Source organism: Pelobates fuscus, chromosome 11 (assembly GCF_036172605.1).
Source record: "Pelobates fuscus isolate aPelFus1 chromosome 11, aPelFus1.pri, whole genome shotgun sequence".
Taxonomy (NCBI): Eukaryota; Metazoa; Chordata; class Amphibia; order Anura; family Pelobatidae; genus Pelobates; species Pelobates fuscus.
This window is the reverse complement of record NC_086327.1, coordinates 39,357,483-39,379,555: the sequence shown is the minus strand read 5'-3', so window position 1 is coordinate 39,379,555 and position 22,073 is coordinate 39,357,483. Positions and strand designations below refer to the sequence as shown.

Genomic DNA, 22,073 nt, shown 5'->3' with positions numbered 1-22,073 from the left:
GGGGCCCTCTGTGCACATATATATAGTGAAAATCGCTATATATATATATATATATATATATATATATATATATATATATATATATATGTGCACATAATGAATGTGGGGCTCGGGGCCAACCAGGACCGCCGGGCCCATGACAACGGTTATGGTTGTCATGCCCTGATGGCGGCCCTGTCAATGGGCACATGATCACCATCATTAGCATTTATATAACGCTTTACAATTATGGAATGGGTATATTTGTAATAAATATACACAAATTAAGAGAGACAAGAGGTAAAGGCTCTGTTCTAAGGAGCTTACATTCTATAAAACGTTAAACTTTTGAATCAGATGGAATCAAGCTAGAATAGCACTGGCAACTGAGGAGCAATTTTATTTTTATTCTACATGTCTCCATTTACTATAAAGACAAGAACTGAGTTTTCTTTAAAAGAATCATTACTGTTGTACCTATAGGACATGTGCTATTTACTAACATCCAGCAGGGGGAGCTCTCAGAAAAGCAGCCTGCTCTGAAAAGCTTATTTTGTTATGCAGCAAATCCCTTAGCAATGCCCTGACCTTCTCTCAGTAAACACACGTTGGCTTGTATTCTGATTTATTTTACTACATTTATTTTGTTATTTTTTACATATATATACAGAAGTAGATGTGATCCTGTTTGTGGCTGTTATCCAGTCTAGATATGTTGGTGTTAGTGGGACTTGCTGTGGTCCTGATGCTGAATTCTGTATCTTCTCTTCCAGCTGGGTACCACAACCTTACTGATGGGGCTAGTGAAGAACACAGGAAAGAGACAGCCATTCACCAGGTAACGAGCATATCCAAAACCAGGGTTCTTGCATGTAGATATGTACAAATAATTGCTTATAAATAATTTATATTTAAACATTTATTTTCCGTACACAACATGCCTATTATTGCCCTTCATTCTAGGGATGCTGTATTGGTGCCTTGATTTGAACATTGTGTTATTAAAGTGCTAGTTATACCAGTGTACGCTGTTAGAGAGTGGGGTACAGTGTCCCCCCTAATCACTATGACGGCTCTAAATTTGGTCACTGGAGATGCTGTGGACTTTAATTTACTTTAATGTCAATCAACTAAAATATGGCAGAGAGTGATGGGAGCCTAAATGAGTACACTGCCCTGTTCTGGGGTTCCAAATCTTAAAGGGAAACTGTAGGCACTGTAACCATTTTTTTTAATTGAGTTGGTTATAGTGCCTAGATTTACCTAGTGCTGTCCCTCCATTTGGGGATAAGCCATTTTTGGTCAAACCACAGAAGTCAGCAGGGGAACACAGGTGGACTCTAGGTGGGTGTTAAAAGAGTAAGACCCTGAAGATTGCAGTGCTGATAAAGTAACAGGGGTAAGGTTAGTAAGTTACATTATTTTACATAGAATACATCATATATCTCTATATCTCATATATATATTCCTTTACATAACAGGTTCACTTTAAAACAATGTTTGAGTAACCATTTAACCAGACCTAGAGGCTGCTGCAGTCAGTGTAATTCGTAACCATAATCAGTGGGACTTAAATTACACTATAGTCACCAGAACAACTATAGCTTACTGAACCTTACTGGTGCAACTCCCCAGAATGGGTTGACACGTTATAAATTAATAGTAATATATTTATTAGGTGACCAGCAGTTGATGAAGTGGTATAGTTTAGCAATCACAGATCAAACAATCAAAGTATGATTACACAGTGCTGCAAAGGGCCTCTTGTGGCAAAGTGAAGTAGCACACTTAAATAAGATAGAAGCAGAGAAAAAATACACAAGACAAAGTATCCCTCAAATGTAAGGTCACTCGATGGGCTTTTCTGATCGGGTCCTAGTCGGGTGCTGGGAACCTTTACCAGCGCAGTAGACCGGGCCCCTTAACCCGTTAAGGACCAAACTTCTGGAATAAAAGGGAATCATGACATGTCACACATGTCATGTGTCCTTAAGGGGTTAAAGATCTACCTGGGAGGAAGTGAGTCCCTTTCTCCCAGCTTACAGAGAGAGGGAGAAGAGGAGGCAGAGAGAGGACAGGGAGAGCAGAGTAAAAACCTGGACCTGCCTAGGACTCCCATCAACCAGCACCTACTGCAGCCAGATCCAAGAATATTCACTCTCCTCCATCCTCAAAGCTATGGAAACAAACAGAGGCGTAACTAGAAGCCACGGATTCCCAGGGCAAAAAATTGCCCTGGGGCCCCCACCCCTCCATGTGTCTCATTTCCCCCAAGTGTCATATTTTCTCCCACTCAGTCCTACATGTGTCTCATTCCTCCTAAAGCATCTCATTACCCCCTAGTCCCCCCTGCAGCCCCTCCATATGTCTCTCACCTCTGACCCCTGCAGCCCCTCCCTGGGGATCTTTCCCTCCTCCCCTGCAGCCCCTCCATGTGTCTCTTTCCCCCTCCCTTGCAGCCCCTCCATGTGTTCCCCCCTCCCCTTCAGCCCCTCCATGTATCTCTCCTTCCCCTGCAGCCCCTCCATGTGTTCCCCCTCCCCTGCTGCCCACCCATGTGTCCCCCCCTCCCCTGCAGCCCCTCAATGTGTTCCCCCTCCCCTTCAGCCCCTCCATGTATCTCCCCCTCCCCTGCAGCCCCTCAATGTGTTCCCCCTCCCCTTCAGTCCCTCCATGTATCTCTCCCTCCCCTGCAGCCCATCCATATGTCTCCCCTCTCTCCCCTGCAGCCTTTCCATGTGTCACACCTAACCTGTATCCCCTCCATGTGCTTCCCCACTCCCATGCATCCCCTCCATGAGTCTCCCCCTCCCCTGCAGCCCCTCCATGTGTCTCCCCCTCCCCTGTAACCCCTCCATGTGTCTCCCCCCTCCCCTGCAGCCCCTCCATGTGTCTACTCCCTCCCCTGCAGCCCCTCCATGTGTCTACTCCCTCCCCTGCAGCCCCTCCATGTGTATCCCCCCTCCCCTGCAACCCCTCCATGTGTCGCCTCCTCCCCTAACGCCCTCCATATGTTGCCCCCCCCGCAGCCCCTCCATGTGTCTTCTTCCCCCTCCCCTGCATTTCCTCCATGTGTCTCACACTCCTCCCCCTTCCTGCAGCCCCTGCACGTTTCTAACCCCCACCTCCCTTGCAGACCCTATTTTTATCCAATAGTGTAAATTCCACAGAAATTAAAGTTCCTCTTTAAGGGGAATTTAAAGGATATTTTTTGTATGACTTCCTCACTTAATGTTAGACAGTTAGCGGTATGTAGTGTTTACATACTAATCAAAGTGACTAATGCTGTAGGAAGAGACAAGTATAATGTCACAAGGAACAATCACTGACCTCATTCACGTTACCCAGGTAGCTAACCTGCTCTGTTTATATGTGTCATTACATTAAAGAGAGTAACCAGTTAGGTGACCAGACTTGTTAAATGATAATTAGCACTCTTGGCAATTGGTTACATTAATCATCATTTGTGCTGTTGCTAAGTAATGGAAGTCAGCAGCATATGGTAAACCTGGGCGGAGTTAATGTCATTCCATTCCATTTTTATAAATGAAAATTATATTAAAAAGCAGTATTTTTGGTATGTAAAGGCTCTGTTTTCTGATTGCCATGAATATTATCCAGCAAGGAAGGATGCGCATGTTGAGAACATAATCAGCCCCTTTGAAATGTTTTGTTTTTCTCATCTTTCTTAAACAGCAAAACATATATAATATATATGATTATATAAACCTATACGATCATGAGTAAAGGGATCTTAGTCCATTCACCGCCTCCACTAAATTGTCTGAGGGATTTATTCTCCTATCCCATCCTTGCTTCCTACATTCACGAGCTAACATTGCTTCTTACAGCCTAAAGGTCCATTGGTTTTGGTGGATCTTCATTTTGTTATAGACCCTCTATAAACGCTTTATACTGGGGGGTCTGGAGGGAAGCACTTATGTGATATTCATGTAACACAGAGTCCTATTATCCATGTGTTTTGTAAACTATATTTCCCATAATTCTCAGCAAGCCTTGAGGGTTATAAAGATTAAAGATTGCCTGACGTTCCGAGATAGCTATCTCATTGCCCTACGGGGGACTGGTACTATTTATGGCACTGTGTTGTTTCTCTCTCTGTCTCTGCAGACATGCAATAGTTCCAGTGACTGCCTGGAAAATCAGTATTGCCATTCTACAGATTATACCACAGAATGCCAAGAATGTAAACCAAAGGAAAGGGTGAGAGATCTATTGATTTTTATTGAAAAGCAAATGCTATGTGATCTGATTAATTTATGAATATTTCAAGATATATGATCCAAATCAAGTCTGTAATATAATTAGTGCTGTTCTGCATGTAGTTTACTTTTGCATTTTGTTCCTAATTATCCATAGGTGTCTTCCAATGTTTTACTAGTGGCTCACAAGCATCTAAATCTATGGCCACCAAGCACCTGGGTACATATCCATACCTCCCAAGTGTCCCAACTTAGGAGGGGCTGCCCTATTTTGAGCCCAAATCCTTAGGTTCCTCTTTTCTAGCCTAATGTCCATCTTTTCTAGGGGTTCCATGTTGTTGGTGTGTCTGAGTCTATAACAGAGCTCCACAGTACAGTAATGTGCCTTTAATCTACAATAAATGTGTTTAGAAATCAGTCTGTGTACATAAGATACATTGTTCTTGTTCTAAATTACATTTTGGTTATATAAATTGTTATTGATAAGTCACCAAACATTTCTCAGAACATCCCAATCCATAAAATGAATGAATGAATTATACAGGGTGGGCCAACATTCAGAATAGGGTTTGAGGAGTTAATAACTTTTATCAATGAACCAATTTCAATGAGATTACATCTGGGAATTTCTTTAAATTATCTGAAAACCGAACAGTTGTCTCAGTTTTGGAAAAAAAAATTCCACTACTTTTACTTGTTGTTCCTTCATGAAATGACCCATGATGCATCTCCCAAGACTCAGTTGCAATTGTACCTGCAACAAAAAACTGAACTACTAAAAAATAAGTTATTTACCTGTCAAATCCTTCTATGAATTTTGGCCCAACCTATATTATACCAATACCTATTCGTTGTATTTTGGCCTATTTCCACTGGCAGAATAAAAAAACAAAAAACGGAAGAGTTTCAAATGCAACTCTTTACGTAATAGGTATGAGTATATCTGTATAGGTTTTTTTTTTTTTGTAATTCTTTATTTTTCAAGTGGCATAACAGACAATCACATGAATGTCGTGTAGAGGTAATGCATGGGCTTGTGCAAAAGCCAAAGTTCAAACAATTCAATAGTACAACGTTATACAGAAAAGTTTATACAGAAAAAGAAAATGATTGTTGTCTGGTGGAACGACATTAGTTACTTTCCTTGCAGTTCTGTCCTGTCAAAGTTTTATACAATTATACATAGCTAATTAAGTTTGGATGCAATTGTGAGTAGCATTGGAACAGCAAAAAGGGTAGAAATTGCAGACTTGATATAAAAATAAAAATAAGAACAAAAAGTAAAAACAATAATAATAAGGATTTATCAAGTCATTGATAACTTTGTGGGTGAGGTGTGATAGAGAGACTCCATTTATTGGAGTTCTCGGTAGGGCTGTAGGGGGGGTCGGGGGGGGGGATCGGCGTCCCTGACCTTCGTAGTGTGTGGCCTTTTGGTGTTGTGCCTGTTTACTCGTTTCTTTCGTAAATTTGATTGTGGTTGTGGGCCCCATGGGCTATTTGCGAGTATATATCTGTTTTCTTGATTGGTTACGTGTCTTATAATTCTGCGGTCGGTTCATTCCTTCCTTCCAGTCGGGATTAATGGGTTGGGTTCGTGTTGGGGTTCACCTTTTTTACTTTTTGTTTTATTTTTTGGGGGGGGGGAGGGGGAGTGTGGTTTCGGTTTGGTTTGTGGGTCGTGCTGCTCGGTCTTGGTAATCTCGGAGTCTTAGTGTCTCAGGTGGCTGTGGTGGGTTCCATGAGCCATAGGTCCCAGATTTAATTACAATGTGTTGTGGTGTCGTGAATGAGTGCGGATAAACTATCCATCGACCTAGCTTCGTTCATTTTTTTCTTTATGTCGATGATTGATGGGACTGTGGGCGAGCCCCAGTGGGTGGCAATGGCCCTTCTAGTGGCCAGGGCTAGTTTGGCTAGGAGTTTGTTGTGAGCTCGTGGTGTGTTTTCTAGCGGTCTAGATAGCAGCCATAGCCACGGATCCCTTGGGATGGAGTCGTGTAGGACTCTCGAGGCCAGGGCCACTATGTCCGTCCAAATTTGTGTTATGTGTGGGCATTCCCACCATAGGTGGTAGTATGTCCCCTTTTGACCGCACCCTTTCCAGCATCTATCCGAAGTGGAAAGTCCCATTTGCTTGAGTTTTAACGGAGTGAGGTACCAGCGTATAAGGGTTTTATATGCCTGCTCCTTGTGGGTCACGCATATCGTTACCGTTGCTGTTGCTTCCCAGATTGCGGACCAGTCTGTGGGGTCGGTGGGGGGTCCCAAGTCCCGTTCCCATGCTGAGACATACCCTAACGGTTGGGTTTTTGTCACTTTGAGCAGTTGGGTATATGTTGTAGAGATCTGGCTTTTTTGTATTGGGGCATGGATGCATGATCTTTCGAAGGTGGTGAGGGGTGTAAGCCCGGCTTGTTTATATGTAGGGGTTTCCAGCAGGTTTTTAATTTGCAGATATCGGAAGAAGTCGTGCGTGGTGAGTGGTCTAGTTTGTGGTAGGTCCGTGAACGCAATGATTTTTTGGTTCTGGAAAAATTGATATGTCCTGATTAGGTCATTGTCTTCGTAGTGTGCGAAGTCTTTTGGGGTCATGCCTGGTGTGAAGTGTTCATTTCTCAGGATTGGTGTTAGGGGTGAGGGGTCTGACGTGAGTGCATGTTTAATGGAGAGTTTATTCCAGAGAGTTATGGAAGTGTTGAGTGCCGGTGTGGTTTGTGGGAGTTGTGGTCTTGCTCGTTTTGGTACCCAGATATAGAGGGAGGGGAAATCTTGGCCAAACAAGTCATGTTCGAGGTCTGCCCATCATTTTAACCCTATAGGGGCATGGAGTGCTTGAATCTGCGCTAGCTGTGCTGCGTGGAAGTAGTGGAGGAAGTGGGGTAGACCAAGGCCCCCCGATCTTGTCGGGAGATAGAGGGTGTCCCTCCTAATCCTAGCACGCCTGTTGGCCCATATGAAATGGTCAATTTGTGTTTGTAGTTGTTTAAAGTCTTTGGTTGCTACTTGAACCGGTAGGGTTTGGTATAGGTATAAAAATCTCGGTAAGAGATTCATTTTTATGCATGCTACCCTCCCTAGCCAGGAGATAGAGTGGGATTCCCAAGTTTTAAGGTCAGCCTTCGCTCTTTGTAATAGGGGGGAGTAGTTGAGTCGGTATGTCTGGGAGACGTCTGCTGGTAGGTCGACACCCAGGTAGTGTATGTGCGTGGGGTTGAAGTGAAATGGGTAGTCAGTTTTTAGTGCGTCGAGGTCCTCTTGAAGGATTTGTATTGGCAGCGCTTCAGTTTTATCCAGGTTGAGGCGGTAGCCTGAAACCTGAGAGTAATCGTTTATAGTACGTAACAATGGGGGGAGCGAGTTAGTGGGATCCGTAATGGTAAGGAGTAAGTCATCCGCATACCCCGCTACTTTATATTCTTCTTTTCTAACACGTACTCCCGCTATTGTTGGGTCTATACGTAGGGCTTGGAGTAGGGGTTCCAATGAGAGGGCAAACAGGAGTGGGGAGAGGGGGCAGCCCTGTCTCGTCCCATTAAAGATGCGGAATGAGGGAGGTTGGGCGTTCGGGATTAAAAGATTCGCCTCTGGTGCGGAGTATAGGATTTGGAGAGCATTTAGGATTGGGTCAGGGAACTGGAATTTGTGTAGGGTAGCGAAGAGAAAAGGCCATAGCAGTCGGTCAAATGCTTTTTCGGCATCGAGTGATAGGAAAAGGGTGGGGATTTGTCGGTGTGTAGTTACCCACAGAAGGTCAAAGGTCCGTCTGGTGTTATCATATGCCTGTCTGGAGGGTATGAAGCCAACCTGATCTGGGTGAATAAGTTTATGTACGTGGGGGTTTATCCTATCCCTGTATAGGTTTTTTAATTTAAAAAAAATAAATCCCAATATTTATTAGAATATGGTGTCCTTCATATCTTAAAGAGACACTATAGTCACCAGAACAACTGCAGCTTATTGAATTTGTTCTGGTGATTCCCTTCAGGCTTTTTGCTGTAAACACTGTCTTTTCAGAGAAAATGCAGTGTTTACATTACAGCCTAGTGATAACTTCACTGGCCACTCCTCAGATGGCTATTCGATAGAGATCCTTCCTGGGTCATGGCTGCCTAAAATGCATCCAAACATTCAGTGTCTCCTCCCCTCTGGATGCAGACACTGAACTTTCATCAAAGAGATTCATTGATTCAATTCATCTCTATGAGGAGATGCTGATTGGCCAGGGCTGTGTTTGAATCATGCTGGCTCTACCCCTGATCTGCCTCCTTGTCAGTCTCAGCCAATCCTATGGGGAAGCACTGTGATTGGATCAGGCCACCACCTCTAATGATGTCAGCAGACTGCTTGTTTTTCTGAGTCTAACAGCATGCAGAGTTGCAGCTTCAGGCTTGAATACAGTAAGATTTAGCTATATTTATCGAGGCATGAGGGACCCAGGGGGGCTAGATGGTTGTGTTAACACTATAGGGTCAGGAATACATGTTTGTGTTCCTGACCCTATGGTGATCCTTTAACATTCCAACAGTCATATGGAAACACTAATGGAGAAGTGTCTTATTACTTCATTATTATAATGTTAAATGTCATATGAACTTGAACCAGTGGAATCGGTTAATAATAGCTTTCTAGCGTCATGTGGATTCCAGCATTATCACTGGCATTATATGTAATCTTCATCATCAACAGAATTATCATAATTAACAGGATTATTTTCATATTGTATAGGATAAATAGCTTAGAACAGTTCCTTTTTGAGTTTTTGACATTTTGATGATCCAGGAGTGTGAGCAAGATGATGAATGCTGCTTTGGACATACCTGCATTTGGAGAAGGTGCACTGAAGTAGATAGCAGTGATGAGATTGGGAGAAGCATTGGTGATAACGAGACAAACACTGGTGATAATGAGATGGGCAATGGTGATAATGAGACAGGCGCTGGTGATACCGGGACAAGCATTGGTGGTAACGAAACAAGCGATGGTGATAATGAGACAGGCGTTGGTGATAACTGGACAAGCAATGATGAAAACGAAACAAGATGTGGTACAGGCAAAGACCCTTGCGCTCCTGGATTCTGCTGCTCCAGAACAGAAAGTAAGATCCTGTTCACTGCTTTTTTTCACTGTAAATATTAACCTTAAAATTCCGCAAACCATTACCAACAATAAATGGAACACATTAATGTATTAAAGTGAGGGGGAAAAGTATTTGATCCCTTGCTGATTTTGAACATTTGCCCACTGACAAAGAGATGATCAATCTATAATTTTAATAGTAGGTGTATTTTAACAGTGAGAGACAGAATAACAAAAGAACATCCAGAAAAACGCATGTCAAAAAAGTTATAAATTGATTTGCATGTCAATGAGTGAAATAAGTATTTGACCCCTTTGACTTGGGGTCAAAAGTGCTTGGTGGCAAAACCCTTGTTGGCAATCACAGAGGTCAGACGTTTCTTGTAGTTGGCCACCAGGTTTGTCCCACTCCTCTTTGCAGATCCTCTCCAAGTCATCTGCGTTTGGCAACTCGAACCTTCAGCTCCCTCCACAGATTTTCTATGGGATTAAGGTCTGGAGACTGGCTAGGCCACTCCAGGACCTTAATGTGCTTCTTATTGAGTCACTCCTTTGTTGCCTTGGCTGTGTGTTTTGGATCATTGTCATGCTGGAATACCCATCCACAACCCATTTTCAATGCCCTGGCTGAGAGAAGGAGGTTCTCATCCAAGATTTGATGGTACATGGCCCCGTCCATCATCCCTTTGATGCGGTGCAGTTGTCCTGTCCCCTTAGCAGAAAAACACCCCAAAGCATAATGTTTTCACCTCCATGGTTGACGGTGGGGATGGTGTTTTTGGGGTCATATGCAGCATTTTTCCTCCTCAGAACACTGCGAGTTGAGTTGATGCCAAAGAGCTCGATTTTGGTCTCATCTGACCACAACAACTGCACCCAGTTCTCCTCTGAATCATTCAAATGTTCATTTGCAAACTTCAGCTTGGCCTGTACATGTGCTTTCTTGAGCAGGGGGACCATGCGGGCGCTGCAAGATTTCAGTTCTTCGCGGCGTAATGGGTTACCAATTGTTCCCAGCAGCCTTGAGATCATTAACAAGATACTCTGGGCTGATCCCTCACCGTTCTCATGATCATTGAAACTCCACAAGTTGAGATCTTGCAAGGAGCACCAGACCGAGGGAGACTGACAGTTATTTTGTGTTTCCACCATTTGCAAATAATTGCACCAACTGTTGTCACCTTCTCACTAAGCTGCTTGTTGATGGTCTTGTAGCCCATTCCAGCCTTGTGTAGGTCTACAATCTTGTCCCTGACATCCTTGGATAGCTCTGGTCTTGGCCATGGTGGAGAGTTTGGTATCTGATTGATTGCTTCTGTGGACAGGTGTATTTTATACAGGTAAAGAGCTAAGATTAAGACCGCTTCCTTTAAGAGAGTGCTCCTAATCTCAGCTCGTTACCTGTATAAAAGTGTAAGGAGTCTTACCTGATGGGGAGTCCAGCTAGCAGAGTTATACGCTCACCCTTGCAAAGTAGACACAGACCAGGGTGACCAGGTAAGACGCCACCTGACCTGTGAGTCTGTGCACGGGGGCTTTCCAGGAAAAATGCTCAAAATCGCAGGACAGCAGGGATTAGCAGAAGCATAGTCAAGGAAAGCCAAAATCAGGGAAGCCAGAGATCAGAGTAGTCCAGGAGGAAAGCCAAGGTCAGAAGCCAGAATCAGTCAGGAAATACTGGAACGCTGATACGGCGAGACAGGAACCAAACAAGGGAACCAAAGTCAATGAACTGACACCCTTCCCAAGGTGAGGCAGGCTTTTATTAATTAATATGGGATACAGGTGTGCTAGAACAGCCACGGGTAAGTTCAGCTCCCAGTGCTGGAAACAAGGCAAGGACACCTATGAATGGCTAGATAGCACAGTGGCAAAAGAGCAGGATACAAGAAGCCAAAGTCCAGGGTTCAAATTCCCTGCTGGACACTTCTGGGGTGGCCTCGTCTGGCAGACTGGATGTCGCGGCGAGAACCGTGACAAAAAGATACCTGGAAGCCAGAAATTTTGCTGATTGATAGGGGTTCAAATACCTATTTCACTCCTTGACAGGCAAATCAATTTATAACTTTTTTGACATGCGTTTTTCTGGATTTCACTGGATCTCACTGTTAAAATACACCTACTATTAAAATTATAGACTGATCATTTCTTTGTCAGTGGACAAACATTCAAAATCAGTAGGGGCTCAAATACTTTTTTACCTCACTGTTTCAGCAATTCCTGATATATTTGTTTTATTTATATTTAAGAATTTTTTGAGCAGTAGATGATATTTGTGCTGTTTATATGGCTACTCCACAGTACTGAGCACTCCACTGCCCAAATGAGTGAGAGATTGTTGGGAAGCCTGGGATTACAAGGTTATTTTATTATTATTATTATTATTATTATTATTACCTAATGGTTATTTGGATAACCAGGAGTACACGTCACCCCTACATGAAATACGATGCACTCTCATGTAATATCACCTCAATCATTGACTCCTACAAAGCCATACTCCCAATTACATCTAGTGTGCTGCATCTCTATAATGAATTAAAAATAGATTTTACATACACCCTAGAGAATCCCTTTAACTCTGAGCCGCAGCTGTGGACTGTGACATGATGACAGTAATCATGTAACCAGTGAGAAATCTTAACAATGCAGCTGCTTATTGCAGATATTGGCCTTGATTTAATAAGCTTTCCAAATGATTCAATACTCTCATAAAAACTTTCCAATTGATTGATCTTCACAGATTCCCACTTTAATGGTGGCTTCTGTAGATAAATCATTCTAAAGTTATTTTTACGGTATGGAATCTATTGAAAAGTTTATTAAATTGAGGTCATTGTTTTTAAAATAAACACAAAAAAAAAGTTTAAAAAAACATTTGTTTTTGTCAAGGGTGGCTTTTCTTGTAATGGCTGAATTTTATGTAACTGTATGAACTGTAAAATCATGGAAAACTAATCTAAATAACCAATTAAAAATGACAAAAATCTATCTTTATAAATATTAAACAGGCTGAAAATGTAAACTTGCCAATAGCCATTGGAGAGGGACAATTTAGCTCTGGCCAGTATACATTCACTCCTACTGGGCATGCCATGGACCCTCCAGACTTGCAGTGGCAAGTAATCCTGGGTAGTAGTGTTAACTGTTGCTGCTGATTTGGGTAGCTAAAATTCAAGTAAAAATCACCAAGATGCTAAACACCCTATCAAACACAGCCACATTGTGTTTCCTTGCTTGCAAAGGAACATAGAACAGTGTCTATTTCAAAAAGAATTTGGGAGCAAACAGAATATTTAAATATATAAAGAAAATAATAAAAATGTAATGGCACGTTTAAAACTCAACACGATAATGCAATATCTACAATTTTTATTTTGTATGTCTTCCCCTTGCTTCTAGTGTCCCAGTTCCCAGTTTGCATTCCTTTTCCAGCTGAAGGAGACCAATGTGGAAACCAACTAATAAATTTTTTTGGCGAGGGTTCGGCCTTTGGTCCTCTTTCTGGCTATTGTACTTGTACCGAGGGCCTGGTTTGCACCAGCAAAGGGTAAGATTGTGACAGATCAAAAAAAAAGAAAAGGAAGAATATGGAAAATAAAACAATTGCTACAATTTTGCATTTGTATGGTGTATAAAGTGTGGGAACTCACCCAAGATCCATCCCCCTAAAAATTATATACACTCGTATGCATATACACACACACTGACGGGTGTGCACACACACTCAGACACACACATACACACACACACTCACAGACACACACACACACACAAAAATACACTCACAGACACACACACACAAACATACACTCACAGACACACACACACATACTCAGACACACACACACATACACTCACAGACACACACAGACACATACACTCACACACACAGACACACATACACATACACTCACAGACACACATACAATCACAGACACACTCATATACACTCACAGACACACACACACTCACAGACACACACACTCACAGACACACACATACTCAGACACACACACATACACTCACAGACACACAAATTATTATTATTTTTTAAAATGTAAAAATGTCCACCCAGCCTCCCTACCTGGAGAGGTGACGTGGACCTGTCCCTGGGGTCCAGTGGGGCGGGCACCTGGCTCCCTGTCAGATGCGGCGAGGGATCTGTGTTCCCTCTGGTCTTCTCCCTCTCGCCGCGCGGGCTATCCACTGATGCCTAGAGCCGGAATATGATGCCGTATTCCGGCTCCCGGCATCAGCAAACGGCACGCTAGGGAGCAGAGCAGAGAGAACACAGCTCCCTTGCCGTGTCTGACAGGGAGACAGTCGCCCGCCGGGTGTGGCCATTAGGTGGCCCCCCCATGACAGGGGGAACATGGGGTGGTATTTGGGGGCAGGAACAACGGGAACGGCGTTCCTGCTGTGAAAAAAGTGAAACGCCGTACCCACGCGTTCCTGCAGGACTCGAGCCCTGGTGTAAGGCAGAGCTTAACTTCACATTAGTTATTAAATGGCAGATTGTGACAGAGGCACCATAATGGCTCCAGTTGTGGCTGGTGAAGTTTTAAGATGGTGGGCGCGATACTCCTTCCCCAGAATTTTACTTCTCTCTATACAGTAAAGAGATACTTATACAATACAGGGAGCTGAGCATAATACCAAGATGCTCATACATTAAAACAAGCTGGGCCCAATACAAAGATATCTACACAATACACAGAGCTGGGTATACTATAGAGATACCCATACAACAGGTAGAGCTGAGGAAAATACAGATAAATCACACATAGCACACTAATAAGATAACATAACTATGCCACACAACCGGGATCACTGTGATGGATTACACAGAGCTGCAATACAGAGGTACCCACACAGCATGGCCGAACTGGGAACAAAAAATTCAGTCCGGGCATTTTTAAGCACAGCAGCCCACTGAGAAGGGGGCGGGGACAGAGAAAGGGGTTTTGTCATCACCAATGACAAGCACGCCCCCTCTCAAAGTGAGCTTGTTGGTTTGTTGCTCTTCCAGGGCAGAACACAGAGCCCTGCTGAAGAGCTGTAGCATAAGAAAAAGGTATTTGTTCTGCTCAGCGAAAGCAAATTTATTAACATGCTTGCGCTGTGTTTGCTTGTAACCTGTCTCTGATGTCTCTGGGATACCAGAGGGCAAAATGGCCAGGAAAGCGAATTGTGCATGTGTTTGGAGCCTGCTTGTAGGATTGAGTGTGTAGAGCGAGCTGATTGTGGTGTAGTATTGTGTAAATAGGTCGGTTTCAGTTATGTTGTGTTTGTGGCGTAATATCTGTGGCTAGGGGCTGTAGAGAGTGAGAGAGTGTGTGTAAAGGGGACTTAGTGTGTTTAGTGGATGTGGTGAGTGTATACATAGGGGCTGTAGTGTATGTGTGTAGAGGTGATGTAGTGTGTGTTGGGTTATAGAGAGTTTGTGTTTAGGGAATGTAGTATGTGTTTGCTTACATGGGAACTAGTGTGTGCATAGAGGATCCAGTGTGTATGTAGGCAGTGGCGGCTCTAGACTTTATGAGGCCTTAGGCGAAACTCAAACAAGAGGCCCCCCACTAACACTCATAGTAAAAAAACATATAGGGGTTGCATCGTGTGTATAATGAGCTGTTGTTATAATGTATGACAGGCTTGCAGCTCTGGATACAGAGAGCTAGTCTCTGTATTCACCGTTGGGGTGAGTGTGGCACGGTTGAAGGAGAAAGTGTGACAGGGCAATGGGGAGGTGAGAGTGACAGGACGAGGGAGGGTTATGTGACAGGGTGAGTGTGGCATGTCTAGGCAGGATGAGTGACAGGATAGGAGAAGTTAATGTGATAGGGTGAAGGGGGGATAAGTTTGACAGGGTTATGGGTTATGTGTTGCACAGCTGGAGGAGGGAGTGTGACAAGACGAGGGAAAGTGAGTCGACAGGATTATGTGACAGGGTGCGAGTGGCATGGTTGGGCACGAGTGAAAGGGTTAATGTGAAAAAGGATGAGTGTGACAGGGTTGGGGGTGAGTGTGACAGGATGAGAGACGATGAGTGTGATAGGATTAGGGGTATTAATGTGATAGGGTGAGTGTAGAAGGGCAAGGGCTGGTAATTGTGGTATGGATGGAGGGGGTGAGAGTGACAAGATTAGGAGAGGTTAATGTGAGCAAGGCTGGGTGAAGGGGGCATGACAGCATGTGGGGGTGACAGTGTGGGGGGTGGCTGTATGTGTGTGGAATTGTAACGGTGGGTAGGTGAAAGTGTGGGAGGCAGTGTTGGAAAGGGTGACAGTGTGTGCAGGGGCAGTGTGTGGGAGGCGTGACTGTATGTATTGGTGACATAGTGTTGGGGGCTGACAATATGGTGTGTGAAAGGGTAACAGGGTGAGAGAGCAGTGTGGATGAATGTGACAGTTTTGGAGGCAGGGTGTGAGTGGGTGACAGTGAGGGGGGCAGGGTGTGTTACAGTGTGGGGCACAGTGTAGTGAGTGCAGGGTGTGTGACCTTGTGGGTGGCAGAGTGTGTGGGAGACAGTGTGGGGGAGCAGGGTGTGTGACAGTGGGGGGCATTTTGTGTGAGAAACTGGGTGGGGGCAGAGTGTATGGGAGACAGTGTGGGGAACAGTGTCTATGGTGGTCAGTGTGATGGTTATTGTGGGGGCAGTGTCTGTGGTGGTCAGTGTGGGGGCAGTGTATGTGGTGGTAAGAGTGGGGGAACGGTATATAGGGGGCAGTGTATGTGGTGGTCAGTGTGGGGGCAGTGTATGTGGTGGTCAGTGAGGGAGCAGGCCATGTGGGGGCAGGGCATGTGAGGGTCAGTGTGGTGGTCAGTGTGGGGGGCAGGGTGTGTGGTGGTCAGTGTGGTCATCAGTGTGGGAGGCAGTGTATGTGGTGGTCAGTGTGTGTGGGGGCAGGGCATGTGGCTGGCAGGGCAACGTGGGTGCAGTGGATGTGGTGGGCAGGGTATGTGGGTGGGCAGTGGGGGTGGGAGGGTAGTGTTGGGGCAGTGTGGGTGGGAGGGCAGTGTTGGGGCAGTGTATGTAGGTGGGCAGTGAGGGTGGGACTGGGAGGGTAGTGTTGGGGCAGTGTGGGTGGGAGGGCAGTGTTGGGGCAGTGTATGCAGATGGGCAGTGAGGGTGGGAGGGCAGTGTTGGGGCAGTGTATGTAGGTGGGAGGGCAGTGTTGGGACAGTGAGGGTGGGCAGTGTTGGGGACAGTGAGGGTGGGTGGGCAGTGTTGGGGACAGTGAGGGTGGGTGGGTAGTGTTGGGGACAGTGAAGGTGGGTGGGCAGTGTTGGGGACAGTGAGGGTGGGCAGTGTTGGTGGGTGGGCAGTGTTGGGGCAGTGAGGGTGGGTGGGCAGTGTTGGGGCAGTGTTGGGGACAGTGAGGGTGGGTGGGCAGTGTTGGGACAGTGAGGGTGGGCAGTGTTTGGGCAGTGAGGGTGGGCAGTGAGGGTGGGTGGGCAGTGTTGGGGCAGTGAGGGTGGGCAGTGTTGGGACAGTGAGGGTGGGCAGTGTTGGGGAAGTGAGGGTGGGCAGTGTTGGGGACAGTGAGGGTGGGAAGTGTTGGGGACAGTGAGGGTGGGCAGTGTTGGGGACAGTGAGGGTGGGCAGTGTTGGGGCAGTGAGGGTGGGCAGTGTTGGGGACAGTGAGGGTGGGTGGGCAGTGTATTTGGGACAGTGAGGGTGGGCAGTGTTGGGGCAGTGAGGGTGGGCAGTGTTGGGGACAGTGAGGGTGGGCAGTGTTGGGGCAGTGAGGGTGGGCAGTGTTGGGGACAGTGAGGGTGGGTGGGCAGTGTATTTGGGACTGTGAGGGTGGGCAGTGTTGGGGCAGTGAGGGTGGGCAGTGAGGGTGGGTGGGGAGTATTGGGGCAGTGAGGGTGGGTGGGCAGTGTATTTGGGACAGTGAGAGTGGGCAGTGTTGGGGCAGTGAGGGTGGGTAGTGTTAGGGACAGTGTGTGTGGAGGCTGTGACAAGCCTCCACACACTAAAATACCTTGTTTTGTAATAAAATTCCCTGGTGGTCCAGTGGCAGCAGTCCCTGGTGGTCCGGTGGGATGGCTATTCTGTCTGCAGCTCCGCGAGAGCTGCAGACCTCGTTCCCGCGAGCGCCTGTCAGAGCGTTGCCGTGGTAACCCGCGGCAACGCTCTGTAAGCTCGCGAGAACCACATTATGTGATCTACAGCTCTGCACTCGGCGGAGCTACAGATCAGAGGCTGGCTCTCCCTGTGGGCAGACCATGTGGAGGGGCCACCCGGCGGCATACTGGGCAAGCCGCCGGGCTCCCTCTCACTGTCGGGTCCTCGGTCACTGACCGAGGACCCGACAGTGCAGTCTGCCATAAGGCGATTTAGGCGGCCGCGAGGCCCCAGCAAGCGCGAGGCCTTAGGCGGCCGCCTAAATCGCCTAATTAGAGAGCCGCCTCTGTATGTAGGTGGTGCAGTATGTGTCTTTACAGGATATTTTGTGTGTGTATGTAGGATCCAGAGTGTGTATATGGGATCTAATGTGTGTGTGTGGGTAGCTGATCCAAAGTTGTGTACTGGATCTAGTGCAGTGTGTGTAATAGGTGCAATGTGTGTGTGAGGTGTGCTGTGTGTGAAGGGAGTTGTGTTGTAAAGAGTGCAGTATGTGTGTTTGAAGGGTGCTGTATGTGTGTGAGAGGGGTGCTGTGTGTGTCTGAGAGGTGCAGTGTGTGTGAGGGGTACTGTGCATGTGTGTGAGGGGTGCTGTGTGTGTGAGGGGTACTGTGTGTGTCTGAGGGTTGCTGTATGTGTGTGTGTGGGGGTGAATTGTTTGTGTGAGAGGGGTGCAGTATGTGTGAGGTGTGTGTGAGAGGGGTGCTGTGTGTATGAGAGGGATGCTGCGTGTTAGAGGAGTACAAGATGGGTGCTTTGTGTGCCTGAGTGGTGCTGTGTGTGTCTGCGCGGTGCAGTGTGTGTGAGGGGTGTTGTGTGTGTGAGGAGTGCTGTATGTGTGAGAGATGCAGTGTGTAAAGGGTCCTGTGTGTCTGAGAGAGGTGCTGTGTGTGTGTGTTAGGTAGGTGCTGTATATGGGGGGGTGCAGTGTGTGTGTGTGTGTGTGTGTGAGGGGTGCTGTGTGTGAATATGTTTAGAAGCTTTGTGTGTGTGGGGCAGATTTGGTTTTATTTAATAAAAAAAAAAACTTGTATCCCCCCTTCCTTCTTACATTTGCCCTGAGAGGGGAGACATTACTTGTAATCCCTGACCATACAAGTGGGGAGAGAACTCTGGCCTGCAGCTCAGCTAGAGTTCACCCTGGAAAGATCGGAGCTTTGCCATGGTAACTGTGGCAATGCTCAGACCTTGCGAAAGGTACCCAGCACAGCTGCTGGCCAGAGCTCCCAGGTATGCTCTCCCTCCTGTGCTGGCTGCCGCACCACACTGCCAGGGGGCCGGTGAGGGAGATCTTTGATCTCCCCACTGGCCAACATGGCACATGGCACACTTGCATAGTGCCGGCAGGGGAGATAAAAAGTTCTCCCCTGTCTGTCACCACCCATGGCTATCATGGCCCACTCTGTTAAATGCTTTTGCTCTCTTCTATATTCCTTATCCTCTCTAAGCTCTGACTTGCATGATCTCATCTTCAGTAGTGCTCCAGCTTTCTAGTAAATATTGCTGGTTTGGTGAAAATTGTCAACTACTCTATTAGCACTCAGTACACAGTGGGCACATGGTTAAAGCATCAAGATTCTGATAGACTCGAACCATGTCAGCTTCTCCTGACTCACTATTAAGCTCTCAGCACACAGTGCACTGAGGTTTAAAGCAGCAGAATACTGATAGACTCCTTATTACCGTTGCAGCTGGCAATATAATTAATCTGCAGCAGTAATATGGAGCCAAGAAGTAGCTGACATGGCTAACAGAAGCAACAATCATTATAGATTAAAACAGATTGAAATCAGAATCACATCAGCCCTCAGAGTCACAGCCCCAATCCTGCAGTTTGAAGCTTCACACCTTTTCAATTAGCAAAGCAAGAACATCTCAGGTCTCAGCTGTAGAGTGACTGAGCACTTTAATGAAGATGGTGGGTATGTGCAGTACGAGTTATTCAAACTATTTATGACAGGCAGGACAGTGCTCTGTGTCAGAAATGCCCCCCTTCGTTTGTCACCCCTGGGCTTCCTTGGCTTTATATATATTAATTATATATTTAAGTAAATAATCTCCCCTCAGGCTATCACTAAGGCTATAGAGGAGAGAAAAATATATTATACACATTTGGCAGGGGACAGGAGCTACTGCCGCTGTGCTCTTTCTGTGCTGCTTCCAAGATAGCTTTTTGCTTCTCTCTACTGTGGGCACTGTAACACTACCCCCTGGTGCCATCAGCCAGTGATGGCCTCATGCATAGTGAGGCCAATAGTGTGCATCCACTCATGAAAAGCTGTCTCTGCTGCCCCAATGGCAACTCAATGGAAATGTCTAAAATACCTTCTTAAAGGACACTAGGCATGTGCAAAACCTGCTGAAACAGGGCAGATAGTTAAACCAGACCCATATTTTTGACATGCCTAGAAGTCAGCTTCTCTAAACAGCTACCAAAAGGGGGGACTGAACTTTATTACAGACCTAAGGATACACTTATATTTTCCTATATGTTTTGGCTTACCACCCTACTCTCAAGAAAAAGAATCAGTGTTTCTAAACTACTGCAAATACATTTTTTGCCACATAAAAACTGGTGGAGTGCTTCCCCAAGTTGGCTCTGTTCTTTGAAAAGGTGCTCTCTGCATTGTCTGCCCTCAGTGGGCTGGTCTTTATGATTGAAAGGCAGCCTGGTGTGCATTTATGCCCCTAGGGCATTACCATTGTTGTGAGTCATATGACTGTCCTGCCCTCTTTTACCTCAAACATCGAATTCCTTCTTCACAGGGCCCCAATGTATGCCAAGTTCTTACACACATAGGAAGCAGCAGTAAACCATTTGGGCATTGTGTCTTTCTAGCTCTTTTGGGCTCTTGGGTCAAGACCCTTAAATCTTTCTGTTAGACTGTAGAGGTAAACTCAACAGAGTTTTTCATCAAACAGAGCAACAGGTTTTTCATCAAATCTTTTCTTCACTAGGGTGTCAGGGCTTACCTGGGGTTGGAGTCCAGAGTGCAGAGATAATGCTCACCTTTGCAAAATATCACAGTCCATGGTGACTAGTGAGATAAATCCTCATGATAGTGAACGGGGGCAGATCTGGAAGTGCTGTACAGACAAAGGAAAATCCAAAATCACAGTATAAGACACATCCACAGATCAGGGCTGGCAGCTAGTATGCATAAATTATAGTCCAAAAATAGAAGTACAAGACCGGAGAGTCAGGAGTAGGTAGGATACTTCCAGAAACAGCAACAAAGAACTGACCCTGAAGCTGATGATAGGAAGGGCTTTAGGCCAGTTAATGAGCTACGGATGAGGCAAATAACTGCAGGTTAGTCAGCACGATGTCACCCCCCTGAGATGCATGATAAACTTCAAAACGAACTGACCGGTGTCAAACTGCAGTGGTCCACTGGTAGAGAACATTACTGGGAACAGCCAGATCTCCCAAAAGGGAGGCCACACCTGGCAGTCTGCACAGATGGAGACAAACCATGACCCAGGGTTCAAAGTTTATTTTAAATATAGGCCAGAGTAGCTGAACTGAAAGCATAGATGACTTAGATAATTTTTCCATTTCAGCTTTTTTGACCTCAAATTTGAAATTCACTTTGGATTCACCTTCAATTCTCCTTTTAATGATTAACCATGTATAACTGTTTTTCTCTATAACCATGATCGGTGGTAATTCCACTTATTTCCTTATTTTAATAAAGGTTGTTCCTATCTCCTACTTGTGAGAAGCCAGATGATGTACTAGATTTCACCGCCTACAGAAGTGAACACATTTTGCAAACACTGGCGCCATGGACTGTAAAGTATGACAACTTAGCAATGGGCCTACCTAAGGCTGCTGTAGAAAGTGGGAGAGAAGCTGAAAACGCTTTTAATATGCTTGGTGATGTCAGGGTGGGTAGCTTGGAGAGTGAGAAGAACATGCAATTTGAAGAACATGTTAATGAACCCTCTGAGCCCAGTCAAGTTGAATTTCAGGAACTTAAACAACTTGCCAAGCACATGGGACAATTTTTAGGTCCTGGGTTCTATTGATCTTCCGTTTGTTGTCTCTAATAGGTTTGTAAAAAGATTATATTTCAAAAACTTATAGAGTTGTTCACTACAGTGGGAAATATATTGAATTCAAAATGAATTTTAAATTGAAGGTCAACGTAAGTGAACTGGAACAATAGATGCCTTGGAGAATTTTTCAGTTCATCTCTTTTGCCATAAAATTTTAAATTCACTTTCAATTCACTTTCAATTCCCACTTCAATTCTCTCTTTATTGAAAAGCACTGTTAGATTACTTATCTTTGAAATTGTAAAGATTATCTATTTTTGCTCATTATAGGTTTTTTGTTTGTTTGGCAATAAATAATATTATAGCATTATTATGATGTCCTACTTATTGTACATTATGCAGAATTACAGAATTAAAAATTATCTGGATTGTGTAAATCAGGCCCCGAACAGGCTTGAATTTGGGCCAGACTTCAGCCTGATTGATTGCTGCCGGATGGCTGGAATTTGGACCAAATTAATTAAATCTGGGCCCAGAGGATTCAACTCTGGATCTGGAGGCTTCAACTCTGGGCATGGACGATGTCATATGTGCTATGGACTATGTGCTATGATCAGCATGAACATAGCTAAAAAAATAAAATAATGGCAGAATGA

The 22,073-nt window shown here is 45.3% G+C and overlaps 1 protein-coding gene across 1 annotated transcript; it reads left to right on the top strand.

The window, feature by feature from the left end:
- The first annotated feature begins 562 nt into the window (after positions 1 to 562).
- On the top strand, positions 563 to 21,788 carry LOC134578118 (dickkopf-related protein 4-like). Its single transcript, XM_063437114.1, has 5 exons — positions 563 to 817; positions 4,111 to 4,203; positions 8,985 to 9,300; positions 12,684 to 12,831; positions 21,114 to 21,788. The coding sequence occupies exons 1-5, from the start codon at positions 692 to 694 to the stop codon at positions 21,445 to 21,447; spliced, it is 1,017 nt and encodes a 338-aa protein (XP_063293184.1). The 5' UTR covers positions 563 to 691; the 3' UTR covers positions 21,448 to 21,788.
- The last annotated feature ends 285 nt before the right edge of the window (positions 21,789 to 22,073 follow it).

Bases quoted from the DNA above. Each gene is read 5' to 3' on its own strand.
- LOC134578118 (XM_063437114.1), top strand. From the start codon at position 692: ATGTTGGTGTTAGTGGGACTTGCTGTGGTCCTGATGCTGAATTCTGTA. The intron at 818-4,110 runs GTAACGAGCATA...CTGTCTCTGCAG, and splicing joins AAGAGACAGCCATTCACCAG to ACATGCAATAGTTCCAGTGA. The intron at 9,301-12,683 runs GTAAGATCCTGT...CCTTGCTTCTAG, and splicing joins CTGCTGCTCCAGAACAGAAA to TGTCCCAGTTCCCAGTTTGC.